Source organism: Bombina bombina, chromosome 2 (genome assembly GCF_027579735.1).
Source record: "Bombina bombina isolate aBomBom1 chromosome 2, aBomBom1.pri, whole genome shotgun sequence".
NCBI classification, from domain to species: domain Eukaryota; kingdom Metazoa; phylum Chordata; class Amphibia; order Anura; family Bombinatoridae; genus Bombina; species Bombina bombina.
Window position 1 is genome coordinate 442,567,961 of NC_069500.1, and position 16,636 is coordinate 442,584,596.

Below are 16,636 nucleotides of genomic sequence, written 5' to 3' on the forward strand. Positions count from 1 at the left end.
TTATTTACTATATGCCAATGCATTAGACAAAAATACAAATTTGTATATTAAAATATATTTGCATTTTTGGAACTGTATTTTAGTCATCTCTTAAAACAAAGTAAATACCTTCCCCAGAATAAGTAACCCCCCCCCCCAACTATGAACAATATAATAAGCAGAAAGATGTGCATGGCACAAAAAGGATTCCTAAAAAAAACTAACAATGTATTCTTCTCAAAACTTTTAACAGTGAAGTGACAGAGGATATATTTGTAAATGTAAAAATACATCTGGAAAGCACAACTGGCTCTTTCTTACTGATGTCTAAAGTGTATAAATTTGGGTGGGACATGTCCCTTTTGCCCCACCTCCTGCAAGATCAGGGTAGCAAATCTGGAATTTCCTTCTGCCACTCCTGCTGTAAAAATCATTTCAAGCTGCCTGGCAGGCAAAGTAAGTGAGGTTCATTTCCGCTTGCAGCAAGTCCTCTTTGCTGTGCCTCTGGAGTTGCTGCTGCTGCAACATAACAAGCCGTTATTTCTCATTTACACACTTCACATCCTTATTGTTCACTTCCAATGGGTGAGCTGCATCCTGCTCCAACTCGCCCACCCAAAACACTCTCAGATGTACAGAGTTCTCTCTGCTGAAAGTCCTGTGAAGTTTGTATTTTGCTTCTAACTGTACAAACCTTCAGGGAGTCTGGAGTTAGTTTTTGAGAGAAAAAAAAGGATCAGACCTCGTGGATATATAAAGTACTGGGATCTCTATGAAGCGTTTTGCCTGGCTGTGCTGAGATGCACATTTACTTTCTCTTGTCTGCCTCTGGGGGAATCTGAAACTTTCCTCAGTGTGTTTTAGTCTCTTTTTTTTTACTTTTTTTTTTTTTTTTGGAGGGTGTTTGGGATGCAGATTGAGCAATCGGCTTCTCTGGGTCGGATGGGGATGTGGAGAGCAAGACAATTTGAGGAGATGGAGGGAAGATGTGCTGGGAAACGTACTTCGTTTTCTTATAGCTTTTGGAAAATGACACACGGGGTCCACATCAGCTTTGTGCTGTTATTAGTGCTTTGTTTCAGTTATGGAAATGCCCAGGACCTGAATCCTAGAGGAAGGAATGTATGCAGATCCCAAGGGTAAGATATAGCATACAGTGTGTGTATATTATTCATTTGTTTATAGGAAGATATTGCAGTGACCAATTAAGCAATCAGGCATCTTATATGACGCGGACAAATGACTTTTCTGTGAGTGTTTTCTGACAAATGCTGGTTGTAAACATCGTCTCAAATGATGTTGCTACTAGTTTAGTTTTTATAAGAGGAAGCCCGAGCTGCATATTTGTGATGTGTTTATTATTTCCAATCACGCGCAAAACGTAGTTAATTAGGTTCTGAACATTCTCAAAGTGATTTTTTTTTTCAGGTTGCATTGTAGCTACTTAATAATAAGTAACAATCAGCATGTCTTTATAAACAAATTGCTAGTAGTGCCTATGTTTGTTGGCAAAATGCGCAGCATTAATAAAAATACTTAAAAACTTATAGTATTCAATATAATTACTTTCTGGGAGTTTTTTTTTGTTTGGATTTATTCTTGACTTTTTGTTGCATGACTCGCTCATCATAACAATTTCAATGTGTTAAAGGGAGACTTGGGGCATGCTCTGTAAGTGCAAGTGACATCACAGTATATGCCAAGGGAAAAGTGTGTCAACACCACCTACCCTGGTATGCCTACTTCAATAGTTATAGGAGACCATACATCACTTCACCTTTTTTTTTTTTTTTTTGCTTTAAAGGGACAAGCTACCCTTGTGGGGCCCTTTTATATATATATATATATATATATATATATATATATATATATATATATATATATATATATATATATATATATATATATATATATATATATATATATATATATATATATATAGTCTGAGATTGGAGCACCACAAAAAGTTATGTTTGGTTTTAAATTGTAATATATATGCAACCTTTAAAAAAAATCTGTAGGCCAGTTTTTATTGTAGAATTTCAAAAAGGTTATAAACACAAATATACAGGTATGTCATCTATCTATATACTAATATATGTAATGCTATATGAGAAAGTTAATATAGAAATGCTACATTAAGATTTTACTTATTTAGTGTATCACATAATTCTCACAATATCTCCCAGACAAGTTATGCTTTTAAGTTTAAAATACTGCAAATTACATCTAATGTATGTCATGGGCATTTGATTAAGAGATGATGAGACCGCTGATTTGCTTAGTAATGACAGTTTGGGCACTTTTTACTAATTGTTCCTAAACTTATAGAACCAATTAAAGCATGGGATGAAATTGAATGTGACATCCCTAATTGCTGACATTCTAGAGATATAGATTTATCTCAAACCAACCGTAGAGAATGTTAGTTTTTTCTAGATCGTTTTTCAGATGTTGAAAAGACACCTCTGACAATGTCTTCAAGTGGTTGATAAGTATTGCATAACACACCATGTAATCTCACTATATTTATATATCCTGTTGTGAGGGGCCACTTTCTTGGACAACTGTTAGTCTTATTCCTGTCAGTAGGGCTGGATACTAAAACTGCTTTAAGACTGCTACAATTAATTGTAGAGTATTATCATTTAGCCAAATAAAATGTTTTTGATTTTGATTTCCTGTTTCTCGTTTTAAGGCACAGAAGCCTAATAATCATGTGTTGTACAAACATTATCCTTTGTTTACAATATGCACTTTAAAAACATAGATGTGCTTTGAGAGAAAACATTCCTACTGTTAGTTCTAATAAGAAAGATCATCATTTGAAAAAGATAAGGAACATAGCAAACCCGTGTTGTTTCCTGCTATACAAAACCTTTTTTCCTTCAATAATAAATGTATCATTTGACTATATTGGTCGTGCACTAATACTTTGTAAACTTAGTCCTTGATATTTAAAAACTGACAGCAATAAGGTTTTATTCAGCGTATACAAATCTACTGCTATGTAATAAGTTATATTACATTTAATTTGTTAATTGTATAAATTACTACAACATTTTACATATTGTTTAGATTTGTGATATATATTTCTTCCTTTGTCTCATTGGCAGTATATAAATCAGCAGAATTCAGTGTGTGTGCATGCATGTAGAGTTATACAGTGTATGGTGCATATATATATTTCTTCCTTTGTCTCATTGGCAGTATATAAATCAGCAGAATTCAGTGTGTGTGCATGCATGTAGAGTTATACAGTGTATGGTACATGCAGATGGATGCTGAGATGACTCTTACTTGATGACATATTACCCATTGGCTGATATGGAAAACTCCCACAATGCTTTTGGTGAACAGGGAGCCACACTAGCATGAACACATGAAGTAGTTTTATACAGGTCAGGAGTATGGGGTTTTAAAAAAATTAAAAATAAATACATTTTAAATTGACCTTTTGTTGATGCGCCAGTCAAAGTGACCCTTAAAGACCATTTTTTCAGGGATTTTAAATGCTAATATGTTTATATTATTTCACAGTATGTGCACATTAAAATAAGGTCATGGACATTTACCTTTTCTGCAGCTATTTTTCATCTAGAGGTTGGCCCTAAAAACCGCCACTGTTTCCCCTTGATAGGATCTTTGTCAGCCGCAGCAATTTGTTAAAAACGGTGTTACAGGGTTGTTTGCCAATCAAAGCCGGATTTCTAGTGGCTGCATAGAAAAGCAGGGTAGTGCATGGTCTGTGCAACCCTTCTGTGGAGCTGACGGCTTCACACAGTGCAGAAGCAAGATACTTTAAAGAAGGGATGACCAACTGGTGACCCAAGGGCTATATGTGCCCTCTGCACTAGTTTTTAGGGCCCCAAGTCATAACTAACAATGTGTACCATAGGTTTTGTGGCCCCATGAAAAAAGCAGCTTCAAGACAATGTGTGCTGACAAACAGCTGACAGAGGGTACCCTGCAACCTTACATAAATATGGCCCTGTAGCAGTGCACAATTATAGGAAATACATTATTTGTTTATTTAATAGCCATAAATGTATATGGGGTCCCTACATGTTACAAAGTTGTTTGTCACTACTTTAATGTGAAGGGCTCTTTAAAAAATAAAAATATGTGCGGCTGATGTGCGGTTATCAAGTGGGAATGGTGGCAGTTTTGGGGGCCAAAATCTGGATAAAAAAAAGAAAAGCTGTAGAGAAGGCGAGTGCCTAATAACCCTATTAAACTGGGCACATGTTGCACAATATAAATTCATGTTTACCGTCCCTTTAATAGCCCCAGAGCCTTCCTTCTATATTTCAGCATGTCAGTTTGCTTAGCCAGAGCATTGTAAGAAACTGTACATGTTAATCATCTGGGACAAACAAGTTTGCAGCTCACTAAATTTGAGAGGAGTTTACATTTTTCCATCTTTTGCATGGAACCCTGCCAGTACATTTGCAACTCTTTATGGCATTGAATCAGAATCCCTCAAATTAGTTGTAAATATCTTCCGTCTCCTGATTTTAATTGCACTTGGAATGTAAAAGAATAAATCTTTGTTTTGCCAAAGTATTTGTAAACTTTTAGATTCTCAAATGTCTTAATTATGTTCAGGAGAACACATTCCTCTCTTAAATGATGAATATACTTTAATGTACAATGAGTTGTAATAAGCAACTCAACATTTGGATCATGCATGAGACTAAATGCTCCACTTCGTTATTTATTAAAGCTCCTACTGCATGAGAACTTGTACTGTGGAAAACGTAAAATGATACTTTTGGACACTCTATTTTCTCTTCTATATGACTAGTCAATTTTAGGGCAAAAGAAGACTTAGATAAATAAATAACTATTAAACATTCTAGTGAACAGGACTGAATGTTATGATTCTCATATTTTAAATATACCAATTACCATGATATGCCAAGTTACTCCTTTCAGGTAAAGTGGGGCAGATGTTTGTTTAAAAATTAAATTTAAAATTGTAGTAAGTACTGGCCTTTTCTAAAGACCTTTGTTAAGTCTTAACAAAGGCCTAATTGTAAGCATATATTAATGTATATTGAAAGGGTTATTAAACACAAACTACATTTTATAAGCATAGTACTGAAGTTATTCCCTGCCTCCCTTTAGTCATGTGTGCTGCCATGTTGAAATCTAGTTTTCACTACATTCCAGTGCTGACCCGTTTGCACATGTGCAGCACCTCTCCTTCAGATACCTGCAGTGTAAACTAGGTTCTATAATGGCAGAACCCATAATAAGAGGGAGGGGCAAGGAATGTATTTAGTGTTTAGTGTCCCTTTAATGTTACTTTTTTAAAGGAATGTTAAACATATGTTACTTTTGTGTAAAAATTGTGCTTGTACTACACTACCTAGAGATGCCAAAAAGCAAATGATATAACCTAGGATATAAAATACTGCACATTTCCGAAATCTAGGTTAAAGTGTGTGGGCAAGACCACTTTTTAACACAAAAACAAGAGGTGTTATTAGAACTCTCGAAACCTGATTATATAAATATAGGCCCCTGGGACTGGGAGGCAGTGACACAAGTCTTGACAATCAATAGCTGGAGTCATGATGGTTTGTGGACAGGGTCAGGGCAGGTAGTATGAGGGGTCAGCACAGGCCAGGGAAAGGTAAGTTTGTGGTAGGGTGGTCCTTGGTTGCACAAAGTATATAAAACAAGGGCATTTATATTAAATGCTTGGAACGCACACCAATCCAGAAAATATGTGCATTTGACTCTGCAGTGTTCTATACGGTGTTTTTTTATACTTATGCTCCATGCACTCGCATTAAAAACTGTACCTGTTTAGAGGACATGTGGTGGCCGGGATCACACATTAGTTGCTTAGTTTGTGTCATTAAACATATGATATAATGTTAATCAAGTGAGCCACAGCCACTCTCATCAGGAGCAGTGTTTTAATGTACACGGACCATATGCACCCAAAAGCTGCAACTGAAACATATATCATTCTTACTGATACATGTGTATTGCACAAATGCTTCTGTGAACAGGCCTTCCATGTCCCTAAAATGAGTAAATAACACTGACTATTTCCTGTCATGTAGCACTCCAGATGCCTACCTAGGTATCTCTTCAACACAAAACATTATGGGAACAAAACAAATTTTATAATAGAAGTCAAATGGAAACATTTTTAAAGATGGTATTCCATATCCTTTTAATACCACACAAAGGCCAAGATTATAAGTGCAAAAATATTAGCGCTATTATGAGTTTAGAGCTCTCTAGCATAAACGTTCTACTAACTAACATAAGCTTCTATTTTTGCTCTCATATTACAAGTACTACAAAGTTATTATTTTTAGACTATGAAGTAATATATGTGCATATCGTTTATCGTGGGTGTGCTAAATCACGGTGGGTGTTCTAAATCAAGCATAATAGACTTCTATGGGGAAAGCAGTAAAATTCATGTTGTGTATCGCACAAGCGCTATATGCCGAGTGTGCACTAAACTTATGGGGACCGATTTATTATATAGCGGGTGGACATGATTCGCCAACATCGATAAATGCCGACAACATATGCTGTCCGTATGTATCATTGCACAAGCATTTGTGCCCTCGTCTCAGCCGCTAGCTGGGGGTGTCAATCATCCCGATCGTGTCTGATCGGCACGATTGCAGTCCGCCACCTCGGAGGCTCGCACGGAATGAGCAGCATATACTGCTTAATAAATCAGCCCCATGGTGTGCAAGTAGTGCAGTTATGTGCTAGACTGTTAATAATAATGGTTTACATTACATTTTACAGCTGTATTTTAATACAAAAACGTTTGTTCAAAACTCAAAAATGAATTTATAGATGTGAATGTTTCTTTTAAACATTTTTAATGAACATAAACACTTACAGAGATCCTGATCTTATGTTCTCTCAAGACAAACAAGATATTGTGCAATTTACTAATTTCTCAATGAGCTGTTATGGTAAATACCCAAGCCAGCTATCCTGAAGCTGTTCTTACATTTTCTGCCATCAATTCAGACACAAAATAGTAAGACATACTGGTGACATCTGATATAACCAAAAGTGTGAAATCAGAAATGGGTTCTTTGTTTTATTTAAAACTTTAGTTATTGCTTCTTTTAATCTAACAGTCACTTGTTTTGGCATAACCTGAGTGTTGCAATAATACATACTTATACTTTCAGTTCTCACTTTTTTTTTTTACTCAGCATTTATGTGTTCTAAAGTCCATGTCAGATATTCTTCTGCATTGTTTTTCCAGTCTAGTAAATGTACAACAACTGCTATATATTCTTTAAACCCTAACAGTCTGCTATCAGAGTTGTTTCCTGCTCATATCCAGATGAGAGTAACCTGATTGTCTCATATTATGTTACTGACAGCTGATACTGGACAACCTACAGAGGTGGTAGGTGTGGTTACCTACGTGTTTAGGGCTTTTTGATATTGGAAAACATTTATATTTCGATTTTGGACATAAAATATCCTGATTGTGACATTAATTGTATTTTTTTTAAATAAATGTTAAACATACATATTTGAATAAAACATGCAATAAACTGTACAGAATCTTAAAGTAGATATTTCTCATTATTCAATACAGGGTTAGAGCATTAACATAAAAACAACAAAACTAGTTTTTGTTATTTTAATATATTTTTATTGAGACAAAATGACATAATTAACAAATGCAAATCTGTTTTGGAACATATTAGTTACATTGCTTTTTCAATTCAGTAAGTTTATGATCACACAAACAATTAAATCATTCATTTTTTCCAGTATTTAACACAAACCCATAACACTTTTCATAAAATGTCATTGTCTCAGTTTTGCTAACAAAACTAATTTAAATGAAACTAGCTGCCTGCGCTGTGGTTACATAGTATCCAGTTCTGCCACTTCTAGACAACTGCCAGACCACCACCACCACACCAAGGCCTGTTATTGCCGCTGCCGCCACCACTACACTGCTCAATAAGGTGCTAAAATGGCGGGTTTTTTTTTTTTAGGACTGTGCTATGTGCTGTGACACAGATATGTCGCTTCATGGTCCGACCCCCTGGAGAAGTGATCAGTGCCGTTGCTGGGCTGTACTGAAGCATTTGTGTGACTGACAATTGCCTGTAATTGCACTCAGAGCAGTGATTTGACCCTCTGTTGACTGCACACAAAGAGCAGAAGTATTACCCCATTGTCTATATGTTACACACACAGAGGGGTTCTTTCACATCCCATTAAAGTCAGTTTACCCTCATTTGCTGTCAGTAACAGAAGTTCATGTGCAGAGTCACTTCTTTCTGTGTCGTGTTTGTAACCCACTAAAACATAGGAAGCCTGTAAAATGTAGCTGTCAAGTCAACTTTAAAAAAAAGCTGGACATCTTGTCATGGGGACCCTTTTATCAAGTCTTCTGGAAACTAACTTTTTTTTACCCACTTGGTTTTAAAACGGAATATTTTAAAAAAATAACTCTTTTTTTTCATCGGATACATTCTTTTATAAATTTTACTTATTTTTTAATTTTTGAGTCAATTCGTTTGCCACGATATGGAAGGGATATACTAGGTTAAGAAATGTATCAAATATATTAACTGTATCTATTTTTTTTATATATGCCTTTATTTTAGGAAGAGCTAGGACTTATATATTTGTATGTTTCTAAGATAAATTTGTATCAATAAAAAATATTTTATATTTATGAAATTTGCATTCTAAGTTTTATAAAGGGAAATTAGGTTAATCAGAACCTGGTTATAAACGGGTTAAGTCACAGGATTGTTTTATGTAATAATCACATCTTTATTGTATTTTTTTTAATGAATTTAATAATTACCATGTCACTTGTATGTTTTGAATAGAAGTTCACACTATGTAAGATAAGGGGGTTATATATTGCAAATACTTTTTCACAATTAATAACTATTATAGAAACACCCTAGACCTCCAAGGTGCACTGTTTAAAAAGCAATTTTAAATTACACAAAGATCACAGTATACTTAGTACCACTGAGAAAGGTATCTTAGGTGCTATATTATTTGATATTGAATTATTGCTTATCCAGGATATAGGATACGGTTTTTGTACTTATTTATTTTTTAGAGTAAATACCTGAAACGCTTTAAGCGCCCTCTACAAAAATCTTTTGTTATAACAATTGGTCAAAAACTATCTAGGAAGGAGGTAGTTAATTAAGAGTGGCTAGTTTTTAGGTAAAGGTCAGCGCTTCACTTTACACACCTATAAAAGCATTGGTTAGGAGTCTGAAAATCAGCACAATGTTATTTAAAAATAAGCAAAACTATACATTGTTACAAAAACACTACTAGATAAATTGATCATCTACAAAATATTTATGCAAAGAAAAATCTAGTGTACAATGTCCCTTTAAATCTAAGCACAAACCCCTGCACATCTGTCCGTAAATGGCAACAGTAAACTGGGAGCAGACATTTCAACGGGTGTATTCTTGAACTGCTGTAAATTTGCAAAACCTTGTGAATTATGCTATAAAAATTAGACTGTTAAATGAGTTTAAACCATATATTTAGTTTGCAATACAGTTGTTGCTATTTGCCATGCATGCATAAAATGGTTTTAATATCTCTTTTCTACCGAATTCCTCAGAAAAATGTTTGGGAAGGCAGATAACTTTGAACTTTAGTACAATAAATAAAACAATAAAAAAATAAAAACTTTCCTCATTTTCATCAACCAGCCCTGGAGTTCACCTCACAATCTAAGCCAGGGTTTTTTAAACCTGTGCTCAGGCTTCCTAACTGGCCAGATTTTCAGGATATCTGAACTAGAGCACAAGTGAAATAATCAGCTGATTAGTAAACATTAGACATGTGAGTTTGGATTCTTTGTTAGGATCCAAATGCAGAAGAAAATTGCACAGATCTTACTTAGTGTGTTGCAGTTTCACAAGAATAAATCAGGCTCCGAAAAGAGCTGAATGCTACGAGCGGCCACCTTCTTCCACATTAGGATCCTATCAAAGGATCCAAATGCACATGTCTAGTAAACATGGTTATTAACCTGCTCTCACCCAAGGTAATCCTTAAAATCTGGCCTGTTAGGGAGACGTGAAGACTGGTTTGAAAGCCCCTGAACTTGGCCTGTGCCTCCTTTTCATCTTGCATTCTGGGATGCTAATCCTTTCTCTCTGGCTTCTCTTGATTTGCAGACATCTCTAATAGTCCTTGGCTATATATTCCTTATTTTCATTTTCAATTATTATAGAAATTCATTATCAGTATCTTAGTTTGCTGTAAAACATGCCCTAACCTCTATTAGTAAAATTTGAATTGTTTAATGTTTCCTCCAAGGAATGAAAACAACTCTCTGGTAGCGAATATAAAGTTATACATAGACCACTGTGGTCCTTATCAACATACAGCCAAAGGCAAACTTTCCTAAAGGATAGGGCTCTACATCGACACCTGCATTTCTACAAGCGTAAACATTACAGCTGCTTCTTTTTTTAGGGTAAATAAGTAAATAAGCAAATATTACCATTTTATGCAGACAGTTAGTACATTTGTACCAGTATTTTGTGCATTGCTTTCAATACAATGGACAAAATAAGCTCCTTCTTTCAGTGTAGCTTTTGGTTTGCAGTTTAACAAGTAGAATTTAAAGGGACATTGAAATAAAAACACTATATGCTTTGTTTGAGAACAGCATTTGTACACTACTAACTGTAAAACTCTATGCAAAGTGAGTTAAACACATAGATAAAGTCCCGCTCCAAGCAGGAGACAGTCAGTGAGCCAATTGGTAGTCGAATAAGAGCATGCCATTTTTGCACTACAATGATCATTTAAAATCTTCAGCTCGTATATTAAACTAAAATGAAAATCTTGACTTTAACATTTGTATAGTGAAAACACTACCTGAGAATGTCTTGTGACCAAAAATTGCTGTTTTAGGGAATTATACTTAAAGGGACAATGAACCCAAATGTTTTCTTTTATGATTCAGATAGAGCATGAAATTTTTAGCAACTTTCTAATTTACTCCTATTATCAAATTTTCTTCATTCTCTTGGTATCTTTATTTGAAATGCAAGAATGTAAGTTTAGATGCCGGCCCATTTTTGGTGAACAACCTGGGTTGTCCTTGCTGATTGGTGGATAAATTCATCCACCAATAAAAAAGTGCTGTCCAGAGATCTGAACCCAAAAAAAGCTGGGATGCCTTCTTTTTCAAATAAAGATAGCAAGAGAACGAAGAAAAATTGATAAGAGGAGTAAATTAGAAAGTTGCTTAAAATTGCATGCTCTATCTGAATCATGAAAAAAAAAATTGGGTTTAGTGTCCCTTTAAATAATATGTACTTATATAAGTATGTATTTGTACATCAGAGAGGTTTGTTATTTTTATGAAGCTAATGGAAGTTTTTACCCAAAAAGGCATGTTATTTTCTATAAACACTAATTAAAACATATCAGAAATGTCAAAATATTATGTGGTTTATGATGCTGCCTGCCATTCCTTTCATTTTACCTTTGAAAATTGTGTTTTTTAGACCTGCAGAGAGGCTAGAGTTTCTCCTACATATACTGTATATGTTTGCTTAATTTTATCTGACACTGCTAGATTCTGTTCAGTAGTTACTCTATATCAACACAGTAGCTAAGGGGACTGGATAATTATTTCCAAGACACTTTTCATGTGGGCATATCCCTGGACTGTTTTAAAATAGTAAAACACTAAGACCGCTGCTCCTTAACTCGTCCGACACCTCTGAGGTGGAGGACAGCAATTATCCTGATCAGATCCGATCGGAATGATTGACACCCCCTGCTTGTTAACGATTGGCCGCGAATGTGCAGGGGGCCGCATTGCATAAGCATTTCACAAGAAATGCTTGTGCAATGTTACGCTGTCGGCATTTAGCGATGTTGGGCGGACATAATTCGATACAGCAAATCATGTCTGTCCGGCATTTAATAGATTGACCCCTTAGTGTTTTGGCTTATTCCAAAATGTGATTTTCTCCACTTTACTTAGCATATAAGGTACTTAAAGGGACATTGGAATCAATATTTTTATATTGTATCTAAAAGAGAACATTTCAAATTGTTTCACAATTTTTTGATTGCTTGCTCTTTCCTTAAATGAACCAATATATATATATTTTAAAGGCAAGTTATCGTATTTTGTCCTTGATCCACCTAAAATAAGTATTACAGTATAGATATTGTTGTGGTGATTGTTGATTTGTTTTAATTGACCTTCTAGTGCTTCTGTACTAGCTTTTTCTTACCACTCTGATAACAATGCCTTTATCAGTTACTCAATATTATTACAGCAATAATAGCTGTAACAAAATACTTTAAAGGGACACTGAACCCAATTTTTTTTTTCTTTCGTGATTTAGATAGAGCATGCAATTTAAAGCAACTTTCTAATTTACTCCTATTATCACATTTTCTTCATTCTCTTGGTATCTTTATTTGAAAAGCAAGAATGTAAGTTTAGAAGCCGGCCCATTTTTGGTGAACAACCAGGGTTGTTCTTGCTGATTGGTGGATAAATTCACCCACCAATAAACAAGTGCTGTCCAGGGTCTGAACCAAAAATTGGCTGGCTCCTTAGCTTAGATGTCTTCTTTTTCAAATAAAGATAGCAAGAGAATGAAGAAAAATTTATAATTGGAGTAAATTAGAAAGTTGCTTAAAATTGCATGCTCAATCTGAATCATGAAATAAACAATTTGGGTTCAGTGTCCCTTTAATATCGAATTGCAGTTCAGATTTACACAACTTTTGCTCTTTTTGTGTGTGAAAATAAATATTTCAACATTCATAATTACAGCTCTTTCATACACATTTTAGCATAAATCAGACCCTTTCACTCAGGCGGACTTTGGTGAAGATCTGCAAATAAACAATTTTAATAATAATTTTAGATTTCCTTTTGGTGCCCCTTTAAAGGATACTGTCATAATGCATTTGAAATCACCTATAAATAATATATATTTAAAGATCGTTATGCCTTCGGGTAAATTCTCTTAAAGGGACAGTTCATTGCTTTTCCTTGAATGTGGTCCCCATGAATTGTTATACTAGCTGCAGTGTATAAAATCTATGAGAAATTGCTAATTTATGCTTATTTTTGCAAAATAAATAGCTGGATTTGCTCTTTTAAACCACAGCCCATCAAAAAAGGCTTGGCCTGCAGTGCAATCAGATCTCGTTATCTTATCACTCAAATACTTCCCTTTCTTATATCTGTCTCTGTACAATACGTAGAAAGAACAATTAAAAAATGAACATATTAGAACTTTATCTCTTCCACCTCCCACTGGGAGTGTAATTTCTTCTGCTGGCTGTGTTTACATTGTTTGTCAATAGCCTATACCTAGGTATAGAAACTTTCAGTATAGGTAGCGATACTACAGGCTAAAACAACTATTTGAAATGCCAATTTAAAGTCTAAGGAGCTATTTGTAAACTGTTAAATACACTACAGCAGGTAAAAAGAATCATTAGGAACAAATTAAAGGAGAGAAATGTTTTGGGTAAACTGTCCCTTTACGTCATGAACTTTTTGTTCTTGGGATTCAACTTTAATTCATAGACATACTCAGCTGTATAGCTGGTTGTAAAATGTTCCCATCCCATCATATCCAGCTATGAGTTAACTAATAGTTCATATCCTGCCTAGCACCTACTGTGCCAACACTCCGCTTCCTTTCTTTTATCTGCTACGCCAACAATGTATTTCCTGTATGTCACCTAATGCCCTAACAGTCTGTTTTCTTTTCCTCACCTTATCCCATACTGATTTATTTTTACCTGATTTCTTCTAAACCCTTTTTTTGTAGATTTCTATAACAAATTTATCCTTGTTTGGCTACTATCAGAAACAAATATTATTGTTCCAAGTTATATTCTTTTGTGTTTTTATAATTGTATTATGAAATGACATTCTAACCCAACATGTACATGATTTCTTTAGTTTGAGTATGTCATATTTTGTACATGTTTAAACCCTGCAAAAGGGTTTAGCACATACGTAAAGTTGCCTGGTGAGCCAATCGGTAGTTGCAGTTGCACAGTCTTGACAATTACTGTCTGTGTTCTTCTTGTGGGCTGTAATGCTTTTGTGTTATTCAATATAAGCATATTTTACTAAAGCTGATCGCTTTTTTTAGCTAGTGATTGGTGAATACTCACATATGCCTCTTGTCATTGGCTCACCAGATGCACTTAGCTAGGTCTCAGTAAAGCCCTATATGTAACAGACATTTTTTTTTATTATTGCACTAGCACAGGGTATTTTATTTTTCCATTTTTAAATCCCATTAAAGGGACAGTAAACAAAATGAGATTTTTATTTAAAATGTTTAGTTATGAGTAATAAAAAATACCTTTGCAGTATACTTTCATTATTTATTTTGATCCCTTTTCATGTAATTTTGCTATGGAAAAAAATAGGTTTTTCTAATTTTCAGAATGTGAAATGTACCCTACTGACTTTTCAAGGAAAAACTCTGCTACATATATGTCCCTAATTGTTCTGAGCTCATAACAACAGCAAAACAATGCACTTAATAATAACTTTATGACTGCGGCTAGCCTTGCTGTCTGCAGACTAAGGCCTGAATTGGCTTTTTGACAGGGGCAGAACTACCATTGGTGCAGCAGGTGCAGTGGTACCAGGGCCCAAGTGCTGGAGGGGGCCCATAACAGCCAGTCTATACAGTCTATACAGTAGAAGTGTGCAGAATGTGTACAATCCTAATGCAGGGGAGCCTTTTATTAGTTCAGTTCACCGCATGTATATTATTACTATTGCTTACTGAGTTACCTGTGGGGGCCCAAGAAAAACTTTGCTCCAGGGCCCTCTGTTGATTAGATCGGCTACTAAAGTAATCTCAGTAAAATGATGCTAATTTGCTTGGCTTATATGTTATTGCTACCCCGAGTTACTGCTACTCTAGAGTGCTGTTTCTAAACTTGATATCCTCTTATATTATTCTATAGCAGCACTACAGAAATATCTTGAAATTACAAGGAGCTAAAGGGACACTCAAGTCCAAATATACTTTTATGATTCAGACAGAGCACACAGTTTTAAGAAACTTTCCAATTTACTTCCATTATCAAATTTTGCACAGTCTTTTTATATTCGCACTTTTTAGGGAACAAGCATGTGCACAAGCTCACAGGATATATGTATACTAGTCTGTGAATGGCTGATGTCTGTCACATGATACAGGGGGCCTGAAAATGGGAGAAAAAGATAAATTTGTCAGAAAAAATCTACTGTGTATTTGAAATTCAGAGTAGGTGTTAAATCATTGTCTTTTTATTATGCATTTGTTAATTATTTCTACTGCATCGAGTGGTCCTTTAACTTACTTTCTGTCAGTGAAATGAAAGAACAGCACTATCATGCATTTGTTTTCACTGGGGTAACTGGTTAAAGTTCCAAAATAATTTGGCTCCTTAATGCTCCTCTGTTTATGAATTGAACTTTTCTAACACCAGTGTTAATATTTAGCAGCATGAATGTTTATACAAATAGAATTAATTAACTTTGCCTATGGTGATCTCAGGGGGAAACAATCAAAGCCCCACAGTTAAAGAAACTGTCATTTTGTTTTCTTTGTTGTATTTTAAGGTGATTTTTTTAATGTATGTTGCTGTCTGGACATAGAACAACAGTTTTGTTTTGATGCCTGAAGAGCTGTGAACGTTGCTAATCAGCCAGTGTACGGTTGATTCCTGACTCCAGTTGTGCACAAATATATGCTGCTTATTTTTGGTTGTAATATATCTATAAAAAGCATAAAATAAAGAGTTGGGTACAGCATTTGGCCACATGGCTATAGGCCCAAGTGTATACATATTGTGACAAATGTACCTCTTTCTTGTACTATTTGTCCAGGGACCCAGCTATATGACAGTCTTTATTTGAAGAGGTGTTTGTAAAAAAAGGAAAACAAAAGCGGACTATGTTTGGCCAGCTTGTCTGCAGCTAAGAATTTAAATCCAAGACAAAGATTTTGTGTATAGGCCCTTTTCATTTAGGATAACAGTCCTCTTAGAAAACCAATGCATGTTCACTCTCTGCCTTTGACTCTCTTTCTCTGGGTCTGATATATTTAAAACCTCTCCGCTCTGGTGAGATATTCTAAGTAGTCTCTTTGCTACAGGAGGCCCTTAAAAAAAAATTAGAAACGCAAATTTTGTCTTGAAAAATGATTATGTTGCTATGTAGTGGTCTTCTTTGTGTTAAACAGACTCCTACATTACAATACAAGGTCTAAAAACAAATCCTAAAGATTTTGGGGTCCATTTATCATTGTGCGGACGGACATGATCCGCTATAGCGAACCATGTCCGCCGCACATCGATAAATGCTGTCGGCATTTATCATTGCACCAGCAGTTCTTGTGATTATGCAAATCTACTGTATTTACTAGTTCTTTAAAGTGATGGTAAACTTAGCGGAACAATCTGGGAAATACACACACACATATATACTGTATGTATATATATATATATATATATATATTATTTCTAAATTTATTATATTTAATTTAATCTTTTTCACTTACCTCAGATTATGCTGTCAGACCCCTCATTAAACAATTATTCCTTATTGTGACTTTTGGCAGTAGCACCCAATAGG

The 16,636-nt window shown here is 35.0% G+C and overlaps 1 protein-coding gene across 1 annotated transcript in view; it reads left to right on the forward strand.

Annotated features, from left to right (window-relative positions):
- The first annotated feature begins 449 nt into the window (after window positions 1–449).
- SCARF2 (scavenger receptor class F member 2) overlaps window positions 450–16,636 on the forward strand; it is a 401,315-nt gene continuing 385,128 nt past the window's right edge. Inside the window, exon 1 of the mRNA XM_053702070.1 lies at window positions 450–1,118. Within this exon, the coding sequence (XP_053558045.1) occupies window positions 889–1,118 (230 nt within the window). The 5' untranslated portion in view covers window positions 450–888. The remainder of the gene's footprint in view (window positions 1,119–16,636) is intronic.